The 21,182-nt window shown below is 35.6% G+C and overlaps 1 protein-coding gene across 4 annotated transcripts in view; it reads left to right on the forward strand.

Moving 5' to 3' along the window:
* The window catches only part of LOC150092525 (liprin-beta-1-like), a 494,640-nt gene extending 474,185 nt beyond the window's left edge, over positions 1-20,455 (forward strand). For all 4 annotated transcript variants that reach the window (XM_090414366.1, XM_090414364.1, XM_090414365.1 and 1 more), the window contains one exon: positions 19,900-20,455. In XM_090414366.1, the coding sequence (XP_090270492.1) occupies positions 19,900-19,953 (54 nt within the window). In that variant the 3' untranslated portion in view covers positions 19,954-20,455. The remainder of the gene's footprint in view (positions 1-19,899) is intronic.
* Positions 20,456-21,182: the final 727 nt, after the last annotated feature.

Below are 21,182 nucleotides of genomic sequence, written 5' to 3' on the forward strand. Positions count from 1 at the left end.
ATGCCACTGCTGTTCTTAACCAAACAGACTACACAGGTAAGCTTTCAACTTTACTGTTAGATCGTTCTACCTACCTCCCCATTGAATATGATCCCACCAGCTCCCAAATCAGAACACTCCAAAGGCTCCTTAAGAAGGTTACTTCTTGGCCTGAGGAAGTGACTATCAAGTTAAAACCTTTTAACTCTAGACCCTCCCAAATATATGGACTACCAAAAATCCATAAGCAGAATGTGCCATTACATCCCATTGTGTGGATGGCATTGATTCCCCCACATACAAATTAGCCAAACATTTAGCCAAAGTGCTCATACATTAAACTGATAACATGCCATCACATATTATAAGCTCAGCCCACTTTAAAGCCAGTATAGAGAACCTCTCACTCCAACAACACGCTGACATAATGGTTGGTTTTAATGTCTCCTCTTTATTCACAAATGTCTCACTCAAAGATAGCCAAATTCCCTCCCGATATCTCAGCCCTATTTCAGTTCACCATGAACTCAGGCTATTTCGTTTGGCAGGGAAAATTCTACAAAAAGATAGAGTACAGCCATGGGTTCTTCACTCCCCCCCTCCCCCAGCGAACTTCTTTATGGAGACTTTTGAAGAAAAAGCCTTAAACTCAGTCCCCACAAAAAACCCACTGTCTGGCTACGCTACGTGGATGATGTGTTCTCTATTTGGCCACATGGCTTAGACACACTCCACAACTTCCTAACACACTTAAACAATCAACAATCCAGTTCACCTTGGAAAAATAAAACAAGAACAGGCTATTTCGTTTGGCAGGGAAAATTCTACAAACTGATGGATCCCAGGCTTTCTCTGTTTACAGAAAACTGACCCATATAGATAGATACATTCACCAACAATCACCCTCCCCTCACAACAACATGGAATTATAAAAACCCTATATAACAGGACTAAATTAATAATCTGTTGTTCTACTGAACTTGACCATATCCTTAACACTTTCTTAGCCAATGGGTACAACCCCAAAAAATCCAGAAAATATTAAATCTTCTTAACAGAGATTACACAATCTGTCACCATTCCGTATATCCGGGACACGTTTGAAAAGCTCACAAAAATCCTAAAAAAATATGACCTGACCGTTACAAACCACATAAGAAATTGGCATTCCTTATCCATAAGAACATAGACAATTTCAGCTGCATTCTGTATGGAGCCTATAGAACAGTTAATATATATCAGTTATTTAGGCACAGTTTTTAGTGAAGATGGCAAGTTAAATCTGGAAATATATAACAGAATAAGCAAAACTGGTATGATAGGGAGCCAATTGAATAAATTTAGAGAAATTAGCCAAATCACCAAACTAACAGCATGTAAGACAGTGTTCAAACTAGTTTTAAGTTATAGATCTGGGAATTGGGTTAGAAATAAAGCACTTGATTGCAGAATCACACTGAAAGTGAATATATTAGAAAGAAACTTGACATTGTTAGAATTCAAGAATGTTTCAGCAGAGCTAATGTAAAGTGGTATAGTCACTTAAATAGAATGGGAGAGGAAAGATTAGCAACACAGGTGTTTGACGCCAAGATAGCAGGAAAGAGGCCGAGAGGAAGACCAAGATCTAGGTGGATTGATTCAGTCAGAAGTGCCTTAGAAGTACGAAATGTTAGATATGACAGTATGGGAGTTCTGACAATAATAGACTAATTTGGAGGAAAATTATTGATTGGAGATTTATAATAATGTAAAATTAATCATGTAGTGCTGTCACAGTAACCTGAACACACTTTGAGGGTACATACCAGCAAATTGATTATGATAATGATGATGACGTGGTTCCCTCCCTTTAGTAAACCTATTTTTTTCCTTTCAAAGTATAGCTTGTCTGTCAACCCATTTCTGCATGCAAATTCTTACCATGTTCTCTAAAATCTTCGTAACTGCTCCAGAAATAATGATGGGTTGGTAGTTAGACGCATCATTTTTTTAAATTTTTTTTGTACCATCCATGTATAATGCATGGGATTACCATACATTCTTTTCATTCATGTGGAATCTTTCCTGAGCTGAGACTCAAATTATACAACTAGGTCAAGTGCCAAAACTGGTCAGCTGAACATTCCTTTAGTATAGTATATCTGCTAATGTTCCACTGTCTGTACATATCCAGGTTATGCAGTAGTTCTAGAACCTCCTTCTCATTCACCTCTATCTCTCTCTCTCTCTCTCTTCATCCAGTGAAGTGGATGAAGAGAGAGAGAGAGAGAGGCACTGTGTGCCATATTACATACACCAGGTTGATAGATCCTAATGAATTGAACACTCGATATTTGAATAGTCTCATCTGCTTCTGACACAGGTGCACTTTCTGCATTCATTAAAACTATTCTTTCTTTTACTTATTGCATAACAGTAAAGTTCTTCTGGGTTGCCTTTAACTATTCTAGCTCTCTTAAGGCAACTCTTAAGAAGTTTTGTGGGGAAACCTTTTCATACTCCAGTATAGCTTACAATACTTTTCACTTTTTGAGCCTGCACTTTTTTATATTTCATAATTCATCTTGTCCTTATTCTCATGATATTCCTTCCATATGATCTTTTTTTCTTATGGATTTCTTACTTAATAAGGTTGCAGATTCATTTCAGTCCCGCCCTATTTGTTTGTCAAACTCTAAGGACAAATTCAGATACTCCATCATTTAAGCATATTTTCAATGCTTTCCATGAGCTTCTGAAATCTTTCCCAATCAGTCATTGATACTATGGGAGTGAATAGTATTTTCTTGAATTTGTTATAATATTTGAAGTTCAGCATGTAACATTTCCTAATTGGAACATCCATCTAGCTGCTTTCAAGATCAGTATGGCATGATCACCATCACCAGCTGGTAGGAAAACGATCATATTCTTAACTGAGATCCCTTTTGAAGCTATGATCAAATCTAACACTCTTTGACTTTAAATCCCTTCTTTTTACATGCTCCTTGAGAAAGTTCTCTCTCAGTAGGTCAAGAAATGCTTCTCCATTCATATCATAAATTTTCTCTTCTACCCTATCAATATTTGTATAATTTAAATTTCCCATAATGATTACTTGTTTAGTAACCATAATACTAAATGCATGCATAACCAAGTAATTTCAGGATGCATTTTATCATTCCCATTAACTTCTAGGTCTGTAGCTATACCTCACCATATATTTCATCCTGTTAACCTACACTTCACACCAAATAATCTGAAACTCACCGCTACATGGAGCATTACTGCTATTTTGCTTTCATGAGTTGCTATCCTTACAAGACTCAAGTCATCCATTATTATTAGTACTACCCTCCATCTTTCCTATCTCTTTTGTTTTTACTAAAAATACTGCCCAATACACTTGATTCCAATTACATCTAATTCTGAGAGCTTGGTTTCACTAGTGCCCATCTTAGGCTACAGTATATTCACCAGTGCAACAAACTCAACCTGTTTGTTCTTGGTGCTCCTAGCAGTTTTGTATGGACCTGACTTTCATATACTTGCTTCCTGCAGTCTTCTTAGCTCAGTCAGGTAGCCTTCCCCTTCTCTTCTCATGCACAACCAAAAAGGCCAAATACAATGCATACAGTCAACCCTTTCATTAGATTCATAACTATGCTCATTGAAATTTTTATCATTATTGTGTTTGCATGCCTTAGCCCCCCCCACACACACTTTTACCATTCCTTCTATGATGCTTTAGTTTCCCCTTACTCTCTACATTAAGTCTCATTCCAGTAAACAATTTCTCCAGACTCTGATACCAAATACATTCAAGTTCAGGCTGTCTCTCTTATACAAGTATTTTCTTCCATCAGACTCACTCCATCCAAAATCTCACACCCGTTTCTTCTACACAGCTGCTCATTGAATCATTTGTTATCGTAGCCTTCTTTCTTAACTCAGTACTGTGATATCTTGGTAACAGACTAAGAGTTTTCATTGTTTTTCTCTCTCTCTTTAGGTTCTTCCAACAGTCCTTTCATATGTTCTCCTGCTTATCTATCAGCACTTAAATTATTTGTTCCTTTGAGCACTACCATTTCTTTCTTTTAAAGTAGTCAATTTAAAGTTTCTTTCAAAGTTATGAATGTATAGTGAACCACTGTTCCATGTTACTTCTTTTTGCTTACATTCTATTCATATTATCTTCTTATTCATTGATATCTTACTATATCTATACTTTATTGTTTCCTATTTTTCTTTTCCTGTCATGCTTTTTCTAATGTTTCTTCATGTTTTTTTACTGCCAAATCAGTTGTTTTATAATTTGGTTTAACCTACAAATTTCACGTGTCAAATTATTTTCTTCATCGGTATCATCAGTAGTGGTGTTATGATTTTTTTTTTTTTTTTCCCCCGAGCAGGGCAAGGTTCTGATCTCCATCAACATTAGCTGTTGTTTTTGATATTGCTCTTGCTTTGATGGGGTTTTTAGCCCCATTTTTATTTTTATAACTATCCTAAATTATCAGTATATCTACAAAACTATTAGCAAATATGTCAAATACAATAAATACAATTAAAACCACAATACACTAATACCTCTCTATACGGCCCCTCTTTATACGGCTTTTCACTATAACAGCCTTGTGTAATTATGGCTAAGTTTCAATTTACGGCCTACAATTTTTCAATATATAGCCAAAAAAGTCGGGAAATCCCCTGTGTACGTCTTTTGTCATGTGTTCTCGGCCGCCCCGCTCCGCGCAGGGACGCTACTTGTGTCATCTTGTAGTCGTGCAATCTTCGCGTAACACATAATTCGTCTCCACCTTCTGTAAACGTGTTCGTGAATAGATGCATTTAGTGATCAGTTTAATAAATTAGGTAAATCCTCAGTATCAAAAGTAGAAGTGTTTGTTTCTTCTTGCGTTTTGTTTCAACTATAAACATTGTTGATAAGTACATAATATGCATTTGTATGTAAATACATATTAAAATGTTCAATAAATATGTATGTATTCGTGTTGCTATAGAGTGTGTACATTATAACTGTTATTATTTTTTGTTTTTTAAATAGAATCCAGTATGTATTTGGGGGAAACATGAGCCTGAAATGTTCTTTAAATTTGGAGAGTGATGGAGTGACCGCGCAGTTAGCCTAGTGGCTTTGCGCTTTGCAACCATATGTCTGGGGAAGGAGTGTCCCAGGTTCGATTCCCGTTGTGGACGTGAGGAATTTGAGGATCTTCCTCAGGCATAGCCAAGTAAGCCAGTCTTGGGCACGGTCAGTAGGGTTTTTTCCGCCAGTTTATCTGGCGTTTTTCATCCCGCAAACAGGCAAACCGGCCCTTTGAACATACGCCTCTACAGTCAAAAATATATCCCCCCCAGTGGCAGACCAGGCGACGGGTCGATTGGGAGTAGTATTAACAAGAAGTCGAATCTAAGTAACATGCGGACCCTGCATAGGAAGCGGGAATAACGCGTAGAAGAAGAAGAAGAGTGATGGAGTTAAAAAAAGAAGCCGAAAATTTGTCTCACTAGAGACTAAACTAGATGTTTTGTGTCATATTGAAGCTTCTGAAAAAATTGTTGATATATGTAAGGCATTAGGGCTTGCGAAATCTACGGTTCAAACAATTTGCGCTAACAAAGAAAAAATTAATGCATATTCACAGTCAGCTGCACCTTTCAGTGTTTCAAAATTAACATGCCAAAGAAGTAGCAATATGGAAAGAATGGAAAAATTATTAAACATATGGATTGAAGACAACAATCAACAGAGGATGACAATGAGCCAAATGACTATCCAGGAAAAGGTGAAAAGTATTTTTGAAAATTTGAAGAGTGAAGATACTAGTGAAGGTCTGGCAGATGAAACTTTTCTAGCAAGCCATGGTTGGTTTGAAAAATTTAAAAATCGCCATAATTTGCATAATATTAAAATGAAAGGTGAAGCAGCTAGTGCCGACGCCGATGAAGCTCTAGCCTATCCAAACATTTTGAAATCAATTATTGAAACAGGTGGATACGTTCCTCAACAAGTTTGTAATTTGGACGAAACAGCACTTTATTGGAAACGAATGCCTGAAAGAACTTACATTTCAAAGAACGAAAGGGCTGCATCTGGATATAAGGTGTCCAAAAAGTGATTAGCTTTGCTCCTTGGTGCAAATGTGGCAGGAGATTTTAAGCCGAAACCGCTTTTGGTATATGCTTCTGAAAATCCAAGAGCTTTAAAAGGATTGAACAAGAAACAATTGCCCGTCATTTGGAGGTCCAACAAAAAAGCTTGGATGACCAAAATACTCTTCAAAGATTGTTTCAAAAATTATTTTTGCCCTGATGTCAAAAAATACTTGCAGGAGAAAAATTTGAGTAACAAATTCTTGCTCCTAATAAAAAAACAATGGCCTTAATCCAGCCAATGGATCAGGGTGCAATAGCTACTTTTAAGGCATATTATTTATGAAGATCCTTTCGAAAACTTATAAATGAAACCAATGGTGAATCGTCAATTAAAGAGTTCTGGAAAAAATTCAACATCAAAGATGCTGTGGACAACATTAGCGAATCATGGAATGAGTTAAAATCAACCACAATGAACCATGTGTGGAAAAAAAATTTGGTCAGAATGCATTACAAGTAATGATTTTGAATTTGAACCCTTTCTGAAATTAGACAAAATATATTGAACCTAGCAAATGAACTTGGTTTTGAGGATGTGTAAGAACGTGATGTAATCGATTTGCTAGATGCTGATAGAGAACCACTTTCTAATGAAGAATTAACACAGTTAGAAACAAACCGTACATTTGATGAGGAACAACAAGAGCCAGTTGTTTGCTGACAGTTAACCTGAAAGGATTTATCGAATGCGCTTACTCATTTCGAACAAGGAATAAACATCCTACTTCAAAACGATCCTAATGAAGAACGCAGCGTCAAAGCTTCTCGTGGCATTAACACAGTTATTAACTGCTACAAAGAATTGCAAAAAGAAAAAAAAGGACTCAGTACAACAAACATTGGACAAATTTTTTAAACCAGGTCCTCAGACAACAACAGATGGTGACACTAACGAAGTGATGTTGTGCAATTCGTCATCAGACTTATTCGAAAATTTTTTAAAAAAAAATGTTCATTTGTTATTTGTGTTTTATTTCATTTTATTTTATTAGTATTATAGAAATATACTTTTGTTTTTATTAATAACTAGTGTAAACAATATTTTAAATGAAATAAAAAATGCATTTTCAACCAGAAACCCAATGATTTTCTATTTTTTTATAAAATTGGAATGGATCTTACGGCTTTATATGGAAATAAATGATTCGTTATACAGCATTTCGCTTTACAACCACAAACGTATCTCGGCTATGTAGCGAGGTATAAGTGTAATATAATACTAAAAAGACAATTAATGTAAGTAAACATTCAGTTTTAAAAAAAAAACTCTTACAGGAGTGTTAAACAAACCTTACTCAGTAGCCCAGAACACCAATATGAACTAGAAAACTAGTTCAGCAATAAAACTGTTACTCTTTAGTCCATTCACTTCTCCATATCGACATTATTTCCTCAAATATTCTGATCAAGTTAGAAACAATTTATCTCTTCAAAAATGGTTTCTGTTGTTGAATGTTCTAAAACTGTCGAAATAAGATTTTCCTCTGGCCATTTTAGAACTTAATTTACTCTTAATGGAGAATGATTCAGATGTCAAAATGAACTATTCAAGCAAGTGGAGGAGAATGACAATGGATTCATGTATTTTATGTACAGATTCTAACTCTACATGCAGAATCTTGAGCAGTATAATCCTTCGGTTTATCAATCTTCATTCTTCTTTATTGATTCATCATGGGGTTGACATTTTTCTGACTTACTTAAAATTTATCTAAAATATCTAAAATAGTTACAAGCATTTCTACATAATCATTATCATGTCTGCATGCCTTAGCTACACATGTGCACGCGCACACACCCTTACCATTCATTCCATGATGCTTTAGTTTCCCTTAAACTTAATTTGCTCTTAATGGGTAATAATTCAGATGTCAAAATGAGCTATACAAGCAAGTGGAGGAGAATGGCAATGGATTCTTGTATTTTATGTACTGATTCCAACTCTACATGCAGAATCTTGAACAGCATAATCCTTCAATTTATCAGTCTTCATTCTTCTTTATGGATTCATCATGGGGGTTGATATTTCTCTGACTTAATTTTTTTCTCAAATGGTTACAAGCATTTTTACATAAAATCAGTTTCATCAATAGGGAAATTGTATATATATAATAATCTTTTTAGTTCACTGTATACAGAAACAAAATTAACACTGGGAGATTCACTGATGCAAAATCTAACCTTGTCATTCTAGTTGAGAAGCCAGAAAAATTAAAGTTTCATCGGAATTCACCATTTTGATGAAACACTGGTTAGAACATTGAACTATTGTCCCATGATAGAGTTTACTAGGTGTCTCACTCATGTGGTCTCTCATATGGATCATTCTTCAAATTGCACTTGTGTAATACGTTGGAAGAAAGACAGAACATTGCACACATCAATTGAAAAAGACCTGAGTTCATTCTTGCTGTGATGAGAAGGAATCTTTGTATGGACTTTTCTAGTTGAAGGTGAGATGGCTGATCTCATACAGAGGTAGTAGGGTTTTTTTTTTTTCTCCTAGAAACTCAGGTTTTTCATCCTGCATACAGGCAAATTATTAAGTTCACAGAATTCATTTTTGCAATTTATAAGCAAAAAATACTTTTGACAGAGCAGACAGTTGATGGTGGTTGTGCTATTGTGTGTAGATGGAAGATTAAGTAGTGGAGATGGTGGGTTATGTGGGGTGGAGCACCTTCCTGCTATAAGTTCAAGGACTCATCATAGGAGGGTACTCTGCTCCATGCAATCTATTATCTCCAGTTAGATTCTAATGATCTTTCTAACATAGATTTTAACATGTGAAGTCACATGTATTACACCATTAGTTTTATTGTTATATATTTAATATGAAATATTCTATTGTTTATGATGTCTTATAACCTAACTGGTTACAATAGAGATGACCATGAGACTTGGTCAAAATCTTTGTAAGAAATAAAGTTTTCATAAGTAGAATCTGGTAAATATTTTCACTACTGTCCTCAACTTCCATTTTAATGCATTCTTGCAAACAGCATAATCTTTTGTGAAATGAGGAATTGTGAGAAGCGACTAAGGGTAAGTTCATACATTGTACTAGGGTAGTCTGAAAAGTTCTCGGCCTAACAATGAAAAAACAAATTTATAATTTCAAAATTATTTTTATTTTTCAACGTTTATTCCAGTGATGCTCCAGCATCATCATCCCATCCATGTAGTGGTTCTTAGTGAGATCTGCAAAATACCTCTCCACAGCTGCAATCACCTCTTGATACGAAGAAAAATACTGACCAGCGAGGAAGAGTTTTAGTTTGGGGAAGAGATAGAAGTCAGAGGGAGCCAAATCTGGGGAATAGGATGGATGTTCCAACAATTCATAGTGCAGTTCCCTTAATTTTCCCATTGCCAAAACACCTTTGTGGGCAGGTGCATTTTCCTGATGAAAGATGATTTTCTTCTGCAAACCCGGCCTTTTCAAATGAATTTTTTCATCTAGCCTGGTTAAAACATCAGAATAATATTTCCCGGTTATTGTTTTATCCTTTTCAAGAGTATCCCAAAACACCGATGTCATGACCTTTCCTGCTGATGGAACCAACTTTGTCTTCTTTGGTGTTGAACGGCTTCTGTCCACTGTTTTGACTGCTGTTTGGATTCTGGTGTGTAATAGTGAATCCAAGTCTCATCCATAGTAATAAATCGATGCACAAAATCAGTTTTATTCTTGTTAAAACGCTCCAAGCACTGTTCAGAGATTTTCATACAAATACGTTTTTGATCTGCTGTGAGCAAGTGCAGCACCCATCTTGTGCAAAGCTTTTTCATTTGCATTTCTTCATGAAAAATATATCCTGCATGTTCTTTTGAAATGCCTGTAGCCTCAGCAATTTCACGCACTTTGACTCGCCAGTCATCCAATACCATATCGTGCACTTGATCGATGATTTCTGATGTTTTAATTCCTCGTGGATCATCTTCAAGGCTGGTACGGCCATGTTTAAACTCGGCAGCCCATTTCTTAACTGTCAAAAATGAAGGAGAAGCATGCCCATAAACTTTTATGAACTTTGAATGAATATCTTTTGGCGGTAAACCTTCTTTTACGAAGAATTTTATAACCGCATGATACTCAATTTTATCTATTTCAAGGGATGCAGACAACACTTTTGCTTCAGACAGCTGTATAAAAAAAACTACTTGATAGAATGACTTGCAATTTCAAATGGATGCGTATGACAGATGTACCAACTTAAAAAAAAATCTTGCTGATAGTGTTGCCATCGATGGTCTAGGCCGAGAACTTTTCAGACTGTCCTCGTATACAAATAAGGAGTATTAGAAACAGAGGTAAATAGATTATGGCTTTCATTGAATGAGTTGGTCCATTTGTCATTACTGCCAATGTTGAGATGTTGATTGAAAATGGTGTGCTATAGCATTGTTTGAGATAAAGTATAAACAAGTAGTTGGAGTATCACTTGATGATCTTAGAAATTATATATTTGGTTTAATTCTTTATCCAAGTGAAAGCAAACAAAGTTTGCACCTGAAGTATATTTGGTTTAATTTTTTATCCAAGTGTAAGCAAACAAAGTTTGCACCTGAAGTATTTTCAGGACTGGGGCAATTCGTGGTAAAGATGGTATAAGTTCTGATCACTTGCCTTAGTATCCCATAATTCAAAACACATATCCTTATGGATATGTATAATGCTATGCATTATGGAAAGGGTCACTACCCAGACCGGTTTCAACCTTTGAGATCTCGTTAGTGGGAGCCATATCCAGAAGTGGTGATACTGAGGTGGAAGTAATGCAGAAGTCATATCACCATATACCAGTTGGCAAAAGGTGTCGACACCTTATTAAAATTCTCTGATTAGAGTTAGTTGATGGAAGTATTTTCACTTGGCTATGCTACCAATTATATATACGGTGGTGTCTTGGTTAACGACGGTAATCCGTTCCAGGATTACTGTCGTTATCCAAGACACGATTCCCCATAAGATTTAATTGAAAATCGATTAATTTGATTAATTTGTTATGGCTCCTCCCCACAACCATAGTACATATTAAAAATGCAGATAAAACTCATTTAAAATGTCATAAAAATATAGTAAATATCATTTATTTATTATACATTATATGTATTTGCTACAAAAAAATTAACATTAATAAAATGAATTGTTCATGAAAACAGTTTTTAATCAATTTTCACCAGAAGGACAATTGGGCTCACTTCGGAGTTACTTCATGATCCCAGTTTACATCCTAGGCCATTGACAGGTATCCATAGAGGGGGCACCCTACCTAGTTAGGACTCTAATCTTTTGTCCATGTGTTTCACTTAGTTTTGTGCTGTTGTGTGTGTGTGTGTTATGTCTCATATTGTACCCTGACGATGTCTCTGTAACTGAATCAAAATACTGGAAGAATTGAATACTACTTTTTAATCCTTTCCTAGTGCTGTTTCACTCCATTATACTTCTAACATAAGGTATTTGAAGAATCCAGGAATTGCTTGATAGGAATATACTCTATTTGGGTTGCAGGGAGCACTGTTTTGTGAGGGATAGGTTTTGCCTTAGTAATTTGCTTACTTTCTGTAATGTAATAAAATGACAGTTGAATTAGATAAACAAAATGGCTCCATCATGACTCTGTTGACAAAACACCACACCGAAATACATTAATCAGAGAAAATGTTGATGTCATGGATAATAAGGTGATTTATAGAGACATCAGAGAAGGCAAGTGATCTGTGATATGCCACATTACTTTGTACTTGTGCTACTGCTATTTTATTTGTAATGATATTGGAGATGATTTTGAAGGAAATATCCATTTGTTCGATGATGCTTAATGGAGCTGGCAGCAGTTAAAAAGCCAATGTAGCAATGTTGCAAAGTGATGTCAATCACTGACTGATACTGTGGGCAAAAAATAATAATGATTGGGAGTTTGTGGCAAAAGTAGTTTAAGGTTTCAGTAAGGAAATACCATGAGTAGGCATTTACTTACATTTATAATAATGGAATTAACTCACATAAAATATTCTTTATTAGTAGAATTTTCGCCTAGGTATCACAGGCATCATCAGTACAAAGGCAAATTAAACAATAACTGACATATTCATAAGGCGCCACCTAAGTAGCTAAAGTAAGATAACTAAAAACAGTCCTTGAATTTCCTAAACTTATTAAAAAAAAAAAAAAAAAAAACACTGTATATATATGTATACAATTACAAAAGGGAAAGACTAGCTGATTTATAGAGTACTATCTCCTAAAAGGGATAGACGTAGACCATCGGATCTGTTTAATTTAGGGGAATGAAGTAATGTTTCACATTTCTTTGTAAAGCCGTTAATGAGGAACTGACTTTTCTTTTTCCAGTGAACTCTATGTCTAGTGTTGATGCCGTGCTGTGCAAGTCCAGACTGTTCCAGTTCAAGATACTGAATATACGACTTGTGTTCTTCTAACTGGATCAGAGCAGATCTTCCTGTTTGTCTGAAATATGATAACCCACAAGAGCAAAGAATCGGGTAGACACCTCGATAGCTGAGATGCGGGAGCTTGTCCTTTGGAGACGTGACGAATGTAGAGATTTTTTTGATGGGCAGAAAGGCAACACAAATATTTAGTGGTTTTAATATTTTAGCTATGTGTTCGCTAACGCCTTGCACATAGGGGATAGGTATACACGTTGTTTCTTCTGTATTTCAAGAGGATGCTGAAGCACGATTACTTAAAGCTCTATTTTATGAAGGAATTCTTATAACCATTGGATAAGAAGGAGGAATTAATATATATTGTAATTCTTTTTGTAATAGTTCTTCTGAAGAACAAAAGGAGTGGCTCAATGAACCAGTGTTTTTATGGTACCTGCCTTTGGACTGGGATTGCGATGTGATTCAGCATGGATGTATTGGCCTGTATGAGTCTCCTTCCTATAGACCGTGAATTGTAGGTTACCATCTGGTTGGCGAAGAATTAAGAGGTCCAGAAAGGCTAACTGCTTATTTACTTCTACTTCTAGGGTGAACTGGATCCTTGGATGAAGTTCATTTATTTTTGAGAGAAACTGTTGTAATTCTTCCGAAGTGCCCTTCCATATGGCAAAAATGTCATCCACATATCAGAATCAAAGGCAGTAGATATCAAGAACACTATAGAACCAGTATTAGAAGCTGAAAATGTTAACACCATTTTACGCATATCATTGATGTCATACCGAAAGGTTTTTAATGCTTCCCGTGATAGATTAAAACTCAAGTTTGATTCATTGGTGAGCCACCTCAAATCTAGCAATATTGTCGGTGATACAGATAGAGTAGTTATTAATGTGTCTGGCCGCCTGCGAACAGATAGCAAATGTTTTGTTTTGTCAAAAGGTCATAATTTCGCTGTTGCTCCGAATAAGGTACCCATAATAGATTTTGTCCATAGTATAGACAGAGGTATTTGATCCTTACCCCAAAAAACAGCTAACAGGACAAGATTTGAATGTGCAAAAATTCTTTTTAATGCCAAACCTCCTTGGCCGAACCTATCGCACGCTGAACAAAAAAACACTGAAATCGCTGAAGAATAACAAGAACCTAATTATTACAAAAGCTGACAAAGGGAAGGCTGTAGTCATTCAAGACAGAAGAGAATATGAGAGTAAATGTCACTGTTACTCCACGACTATTCGACTTACAGGCCCCTTACATAGTCAAATAAAAAGATATAATGCTCTTATGGATAATATATCGATATGGGATGAAGATATAAAAAAAAAAAAGAAGAAAACACTAAAAATCTCCTACGGACACCCACCTAGATTATATGGTCTTCCAAAAGTACATACGCCAGGAATTCCATTAAGACCTGTTGTACAGGTCAGTTGTAGACTGTACAGGTCACTTTCAAAATTTCTGTCAAATTTACTTACTTCTTCAACTAGAAAAACTGCTACGTATATAAAAAATTCTTTTGATTTCAGAAATAAAATTTCCAATCTTCATCTAGACGATTTGGAGATTATGATTAGTCTAGACGTTTTTCTCTATTTACAAATGTTCCATTAGTGGACAGCATTGAATTACTGCACCAAGAATTTCCTCCAGGCAAAGTCAAATTATTTGAATTGTAATAAAGTCCGGTTATTTTTCCTTCAAAAACCAGTTATACCAACAAATCAAAGGAACAGCAATGAGTAATCCTATATCTCCTGCAATTGGCAACTACTTCATGGAGCACTTCAAACAACGTATTTTTGACAACATTTCACCCAGACCTAACCTTTGGTTCAGATATGTGGATGATATTTTTGCCATATGGAAGGACACTTTGGAAGAATTACAACAGTTTCTCTCAAAAATAAATGAACTTCATCCAAGGATCCAGTTCACCCTAGAAGCAGAAGTAAATAAGCAGTTAGCCTTTCTAAACCTCTTAATTCTTAGCCAACCAAATGGTAACCTACAATTCACAGTCTATAGGAAGGAGACTCATACAGGCCAGTACATCCATGCTGAATCACATCACCATCCCAGTCAAAAGGCAGGTACTATAAAAACACTGGTTCATAGAGCCCACTCCTTTTATTCTTCAGAACTATTACAAAAAGAATTACAATATATTAATTCCTCCTACTTATCCAATGGTTATAAGAATTCCTTCATAAAAAGAGCTTTAAGTAGTCGTGCTTCAGCATTCTCTTCAAATACAGAAGAAACAACATGTATACCTATCCCCTATGTGTGTGCAAGGCATTAGCGAATGCATAGCTAAAGTGTTAAAACCACTAAATATTTGTGTCGCCTTTCGATCCATGAGAAAAATCTCTACATTCGTCACGTCTCCAAAGGAAAAGCTCCCACATCTCGCTATCTACCAGATTCCCTGCTCTTGTGGGTTATCATATTTGGACAAACAGGAAGATCTGCTCTGATCTGGTTAGAAGAACACAAGTTGTATATTCAGTACCTTGAACCTGAACAGAGTAATGTTAATGGCATGCTCTGCAAGGCCAGACAGAGTTCATTGGAAAAAGACAAAAGATATTCACAAAAGTCGGTTCCTCATGGAACGACTTTGCAAAGAAACATGTGAAACGTTACTTCACTCGCCTAACCTAAACAGATCTGATGGTCTTTCCCCTTGTGGGAGATAGTACTCTATAAATCAGCTAATCTTTCCTAGCTTTTGTAATTGTATATATACACACACACACACAGTTTTTTTTAAAATAAGTTTAGGAAATTCAAAGACCGTTTTTAGTTATCTTACTTTAGCTACTTAGGTGGTGCCTTGTGAATATGTCAGTTATTGTTTAATTTGCCTTTGTACTGATGATGCCTGTGATTCTCAGGCAAAAATTCTACTAATAAAGAATATTTTATGCAAGTTAATTCCGTTATTATAATTGTAAGTAGTTTAAGGTTATGCACTTTGGGTTGAAATGATTACAAGATATAATAATTCAATAAACTGATGAGTCTATTCTGCAAAAGTGGCCAAAATGGCATAAAGATCACTTGGGTGTTGTAAAATTTACCAACAAATAGGGATAAGGAAGTTATTATTCCCATTTAAGAGCTTTGAGGTGATTACATATGAATTTATTGTGTATGTACAGGTTTGGTAATCTCTGCTTCTTGGGAGTGAGAAAGTGATGGATAATGGGATCCAGAGGCAGGTGATCGCTATACTGCCAGGTCTGGGAAATACTCTCTATAATTAAAGATTGAAGTTTTGTGAGTTATAAAATTCAATTATTGGCTGAAAAGAGTGTGTATGATAAATGTAAGTTGCTAAAGGCAGGCTATAGGGCATGAAGAAATTTTCAGTGCACCACATGAGGGGGGATCAAGGACTCATTCCTAGAAGTTATATAATATAAGAGCGTAGCTAATAATCATGTAAGGTATAGATTTTTTTTTTTTTGGTTGGAGTTGTGAATTATTGAATGGGTTATAGGAAGTTGCCGAGTGCTTTTTCAGTGAATGAGTTTAAGGAGAGATATGATTGGTATTGTGTGAATAATGGTCAGTGTGGGTCTTTTACGATGAACGTTCGACTTCATCCAGATTATTATTATTATTATTATTCTGGCCTCCGTGGAGTCAAAAGACTCATCGCAGGAGGTCCTTCCTAAGAAACACAAAGTCTATCATACCATTCCTTAAACTCATTGACTGTTCTCGCTCTCACCACTATCAGGCAATGCATTCCATCGTTCAACCACCCTCCATGCAAAGAAATCACTCCTCACCCTTTTGCTTATAGTTTCCTTTCGTAACTTCCAGGGATGGCCCTTTGTCATCACTCCTTCCCGCTGTTCAACCAAGCAAAAGAACTACCCAGTGTCAACCCTGTAACCACCTCTCAACAGTTCAAGTCTCAATCATATCACCTCTCCTTCTATCCACCAAACTCTGCAGCCCACATTCCCTCATAACTAACATTGTACAGTCCTAAAAAACCATCTTTGTTATCTGCCTTTGTATCCTTTCCACAGTTAATTTATCCCATTCAAATCCTGGGGACCAAATCTGAGAACAGTAGTCTAAGTGTGGTCTGATCAGAGTCTTATAAAATGGAATGATCTCTTATCTCTGCAGGTCAGTGTCATTATTGCAGCAATCCTCTGTGTTACCTTCACTACCTTTGCAATATGTCCCTTAAATTTCAGGTTTCTATCAATCACCAACTCCAGATCTCATCTTCCCTACTTCCTCCAGTATAGCTCCTCCCATAGAGTATGCAGCATCCCATCGATGTGTCCCAAACAGGACCAGTGCATAGTATTTTTGTGTGCGATTAATGTTCGGCGCCTTTCCAAAAAAATTTTATTTGAATAAAGTGTGAATAAAACGAACAGGAAATGAAAAACAAATGAAAACCGCTTTACAGTATAATGTTACCTACGGATTAGTCTTGCTTATACAAATTTTTTCAAGTTATATAAATTTTCAAAATAATATAAAATAGTAATATAAAGTTAAGAGATTTATTCAAATATTCTTTACATTAATTTTGCTAAAAGGGACTCGTCTGGCTTTCATTTTAGCAAAATCCTGTTGCAGTACATCAATGTTGATAGCCTGAGCAATATTATTTTCTGTTGAAATTAGTGCCAAACCATTTAGTTTTTCTTGACTCATGCTTGATCGCAGGTAGTTCTTTATTAATTGTAATTTAGAAAATGTTCTCTCTCCCTTAGCAACTGAAACGGGCAAAGTCAATAGTATTCTCAGTGCAATCAGTGAATTTGCAAAGAGTTCAAGGTTGTTGTTATGTAAATCTGATTCACCGATTATTTTGTGTCGCTGACGCCACCCTAACAGCCTGCTAATATATAACAGGCTCGAATGTCGAGAAGAATGAGTTATCAGTAGTAAGCCAACTTTTAGGGTCGGACCACATGCATCCGATCCGATTAAAATTAGGATACGGCCCTTACACAGAACTCAACAATTGATCATAAGTTGATTTATGATACATCAAAAAATAAAGAACTATTTTAGGTATATTTTCATAAATTTTAATCAAAAATTACAGTGATATAATCGGGTCCAGGATACAATTTCAAAATTTATTTGTTCGTTTTCGGGAAGATCTGAAGGGGCCCGAATGGAAGACAATGCACATTCATAATTATATGTACCATTCTGTACCGTTTGTTTCAACTCTTATCTCATATTTTTTGACATCTTTTAGGCACCTTTTCTTCTGCGGCACCTGTGTATATTGCACACGCCACCAGCCAGGCCTGGTCCCAAACCTCAAGACCTTACATTTTGCTGTATTAAACCGACACCCCATTCATTTGCCCATCTGTCTAGCTTATTCAAATCCTCTTGCAGGGCTACCACATCTGCACTAATACAAATAACCCTTCCCAGCTTTGCATCATTCGCAAACAACTGAATATCCCTCTACAATCCACTGACAATGTTATTGATATAAAGGTTAAACAATATAGGTCCCAGTACTGAGCCCTGTGGGACCCCACTTGTACCCCTCTGCTTCTTTGAAACTGCCCCACCATACACGACTCTCTGATACCTATCGGACAACCAATCCTGAATCCAGTTGACCAACCTGATATCCAGACCCATATGCTGCAACTTATCAGCTCAGATAATAATAAAAATATTATGAACAACTTATTTTATCTGAATTGCAACACCAAATAAATTAAATTATAAAAATATAATAAATTTAGTTTAATCCTTTATCCAAGTGTGTGCAAACAAAGTTTGCGCCTGAAAGTATCTTCAGGACTGGGGCAAGGTGATACAACACCAGGGCAACTCGTTGCAAAGGTGTAGCAAGCTACCAACACTCCTGTCTCAGTATCTCCCATAATGCAAAACACACCTCCTCGCGGATATGTCTAATGTTATGCATTAAGGGAAGGGCCACTACCCAGACTAGTTTCGACCTTTATTGAGGTCTCTTCAGTGGGAGCCAGGCCCTTTCTCTAAATCCAGAGTAATTTATTAAAAAAGGGTGGCACACCATTTGGCAACTCCTATAGGTAGAGATGACCTACGAATGCTTCTGCCTGGTATCTCAGCTTGGGCCTGGCTCCCACTGAAGAGACCTCAATAAAGGTCGAAACTAGTCTGGGTAGTGGCCCTTCCCTTAATGCATAACATTAGACATATCCGCAAGGAGATGTGTTTTGCATTATGGGAGATACTGAGACAGGAGTGTTGGTATCTTGCTACACCTTTGCAACGAGTTGCCCTGGTGTTGTATCACCTTGCCCCAGTCCTGAAGATACTTTCAAGCGCAAACTTTGTTTGCACACACTTGGATAAAGGATTAAACTAAATTTATTATACTCTAACCAAGTGAAAAATAAACTTTCAATAAATTATAAAAAGCTGTTTATTAACTGGCTTATATTTTTGGTGGATTTCTAGCCAGCTTCTTCAGAGCATATTACATGTTACAGTTCACATGCAACAATGAGTAAGTGAAATAATTCAAATTGTAACAGACAGAAGATCTGAAGTATTAATTTTGTTTCCTCTAATGTTGTAAAAAAAGAAGTTGATCTTAAGATAAGTCTCCCAATTTTTTTTTTTTTGGCAAATCTTAAGATCAACTCCTACATAGTTGTAATACTTCTTTTTTTTACACCATTAAAAGGCACCAAATTAGGACTTTAGATCTTTTGTCTGTTATAATTTGAATTGTTACACTTACCCATTGTAACATGTAATGCATTCTGAAGAATGCTTGTTTGAAATCCAGCCAAATATATACCAGTTAATAAACTTATTTTTATAATTCAGTTTGTTGCGTGTTGTAATACCATTAAAATAAGTTATGACTAACATTCACCACCTAATGTTTATTAGATTAAATATTATGAATGTATGGCACATCACTGTACTAATAGGATATGCCTTCTACTGGAAGAGTCATCTGCAGTGTATACCTTTAGCAAATAAAATCAGTTCACATGTATAGCCTTTTTATTGAAATAACTTGGTTTTAGTGTTGCAACATTGTAGTATTTTTGTTTATATTATAAATAATTCCCTCTCCACATACACAATGATCTCTCAGTTATCCAGCTTCCATATAACCAACCCTTAGTTAACTAATCCTTCAGTGACTTAGCATCATCTGATATCCAGAACAGCACTATATCACCATATAATGACTAGCAAATCTATTTCTTATGGAATTGGATAATTGGGAGATAACTGTGCTTACACACACACACAGTGTGGCATTCGTTTTAAAGGAAAATTTGTAAAACAATTTTTCTTTTCTAGAATATTCTTCAAGATAAAAGTGCACTGACATCATTGGCTTCTACCAATGTCTAAAGATTTCTTCCTATAAGTACAATCTTGTCTTACTTGCTCAGGGTATTCTGCATGTTCAAGACTTGAGTGCATAAAGTATTCAAAATCTGTCTCTCTCTGTTGACAATCAGGATATCAAGATGGACTTTTTATGTGTGTTGAGAACAGAAATGTGCACCTTAATCGGTCTACAACTAAAGCATGGCAATGTAAAGTGCTATTTTTTTTATGAACATTACTGAATTGAAGGTACCCTTATCTAAATGCTATTTTATTAGCCAGAAGCAATGCAAAAATTCTATTTTGGAAAAATAAATAACAGTATTTTGTAAAAGTACTTTGTAGTAGAAATTGCAGCAAATACCAAAGAAATGTCTCTTATTTACTTTTCAGGATATACATGCATATATATTTAATTTTGTAAAGTATTTTTGATTTGTTAATTCATCTTTGCTGTTGATGCAACTTAATTATGGGTGTCTTTTCTGTAAGATAGCTGATTAAATTTAAAAAAAAAAAATTTTTTTTGTCAATTTATGCATGTAACAGAAACATGTGCAAAGATCATGAAGAATAGTGTACTAGAAATATGCTACTCCAAAGTGATGTTGAAAAGTTTGCTCACCTTGTTTTTGAGAGATTTCCTATTAAGTTCATATGAGAACTTTTTACAGTGCAGGTGTTATCCTGCCTTTGTATAATTAACCATTTAGCTGTTTATGACCAGTTTGATTAACCTCCCTGCCAGCCACACAGTATAACTTTCACCCAAAACATGCATGCCAAGTACATGATACTGTTGAAATGATGTTTATAGAGTATAATGCAGCCTCAATGGATATATTTTATCCATTGAGGCTAATTGGGTGGTTAAAAAATCAGTAAAATGATGAGCTCCATTAACAATGATAATAACTCTCACTAACAATGATAATATATATTAATATAAGTTGATGGTTTACAAGAAAAATTATGTTGTATTTCATTTGAAGGTAATAGCATTTTTGATGTACTGTCTGATGACAAATGCGAGACCCTCAGCTGGCAATTTGCCAAGAAGAATCAATTCGCGTTGAAGGGGAGAAAGGAATAAGGCGATGTACGAATTCGTTACCACCATGTGAAACCACATGCTTTATACGTAAAATTTTCCAACTGTTACAAGCAAAATAGTTACCATTTTAAAAATTAGAATTTTCATAAAAGAAAAACTAATTTTCTGATGTATAATAATAAACACTCATCCTATG

The sequence above is a fragment of the Typopeltis vanoorti genome, chromosome 25 (assembly GCF_054136105.1).
Source record: "Typopeltis vanoorti isolate ZY-2024b chromosome 25, IOZ_Tvanoo_1.0, whole genome shotgun sequence".
NCBI lineage: Eukaryota > Metazoa > Arthropoda > Arachnida > Uropygi > Thelyphonidae > Typopeltis > Typopeltis vanoorti.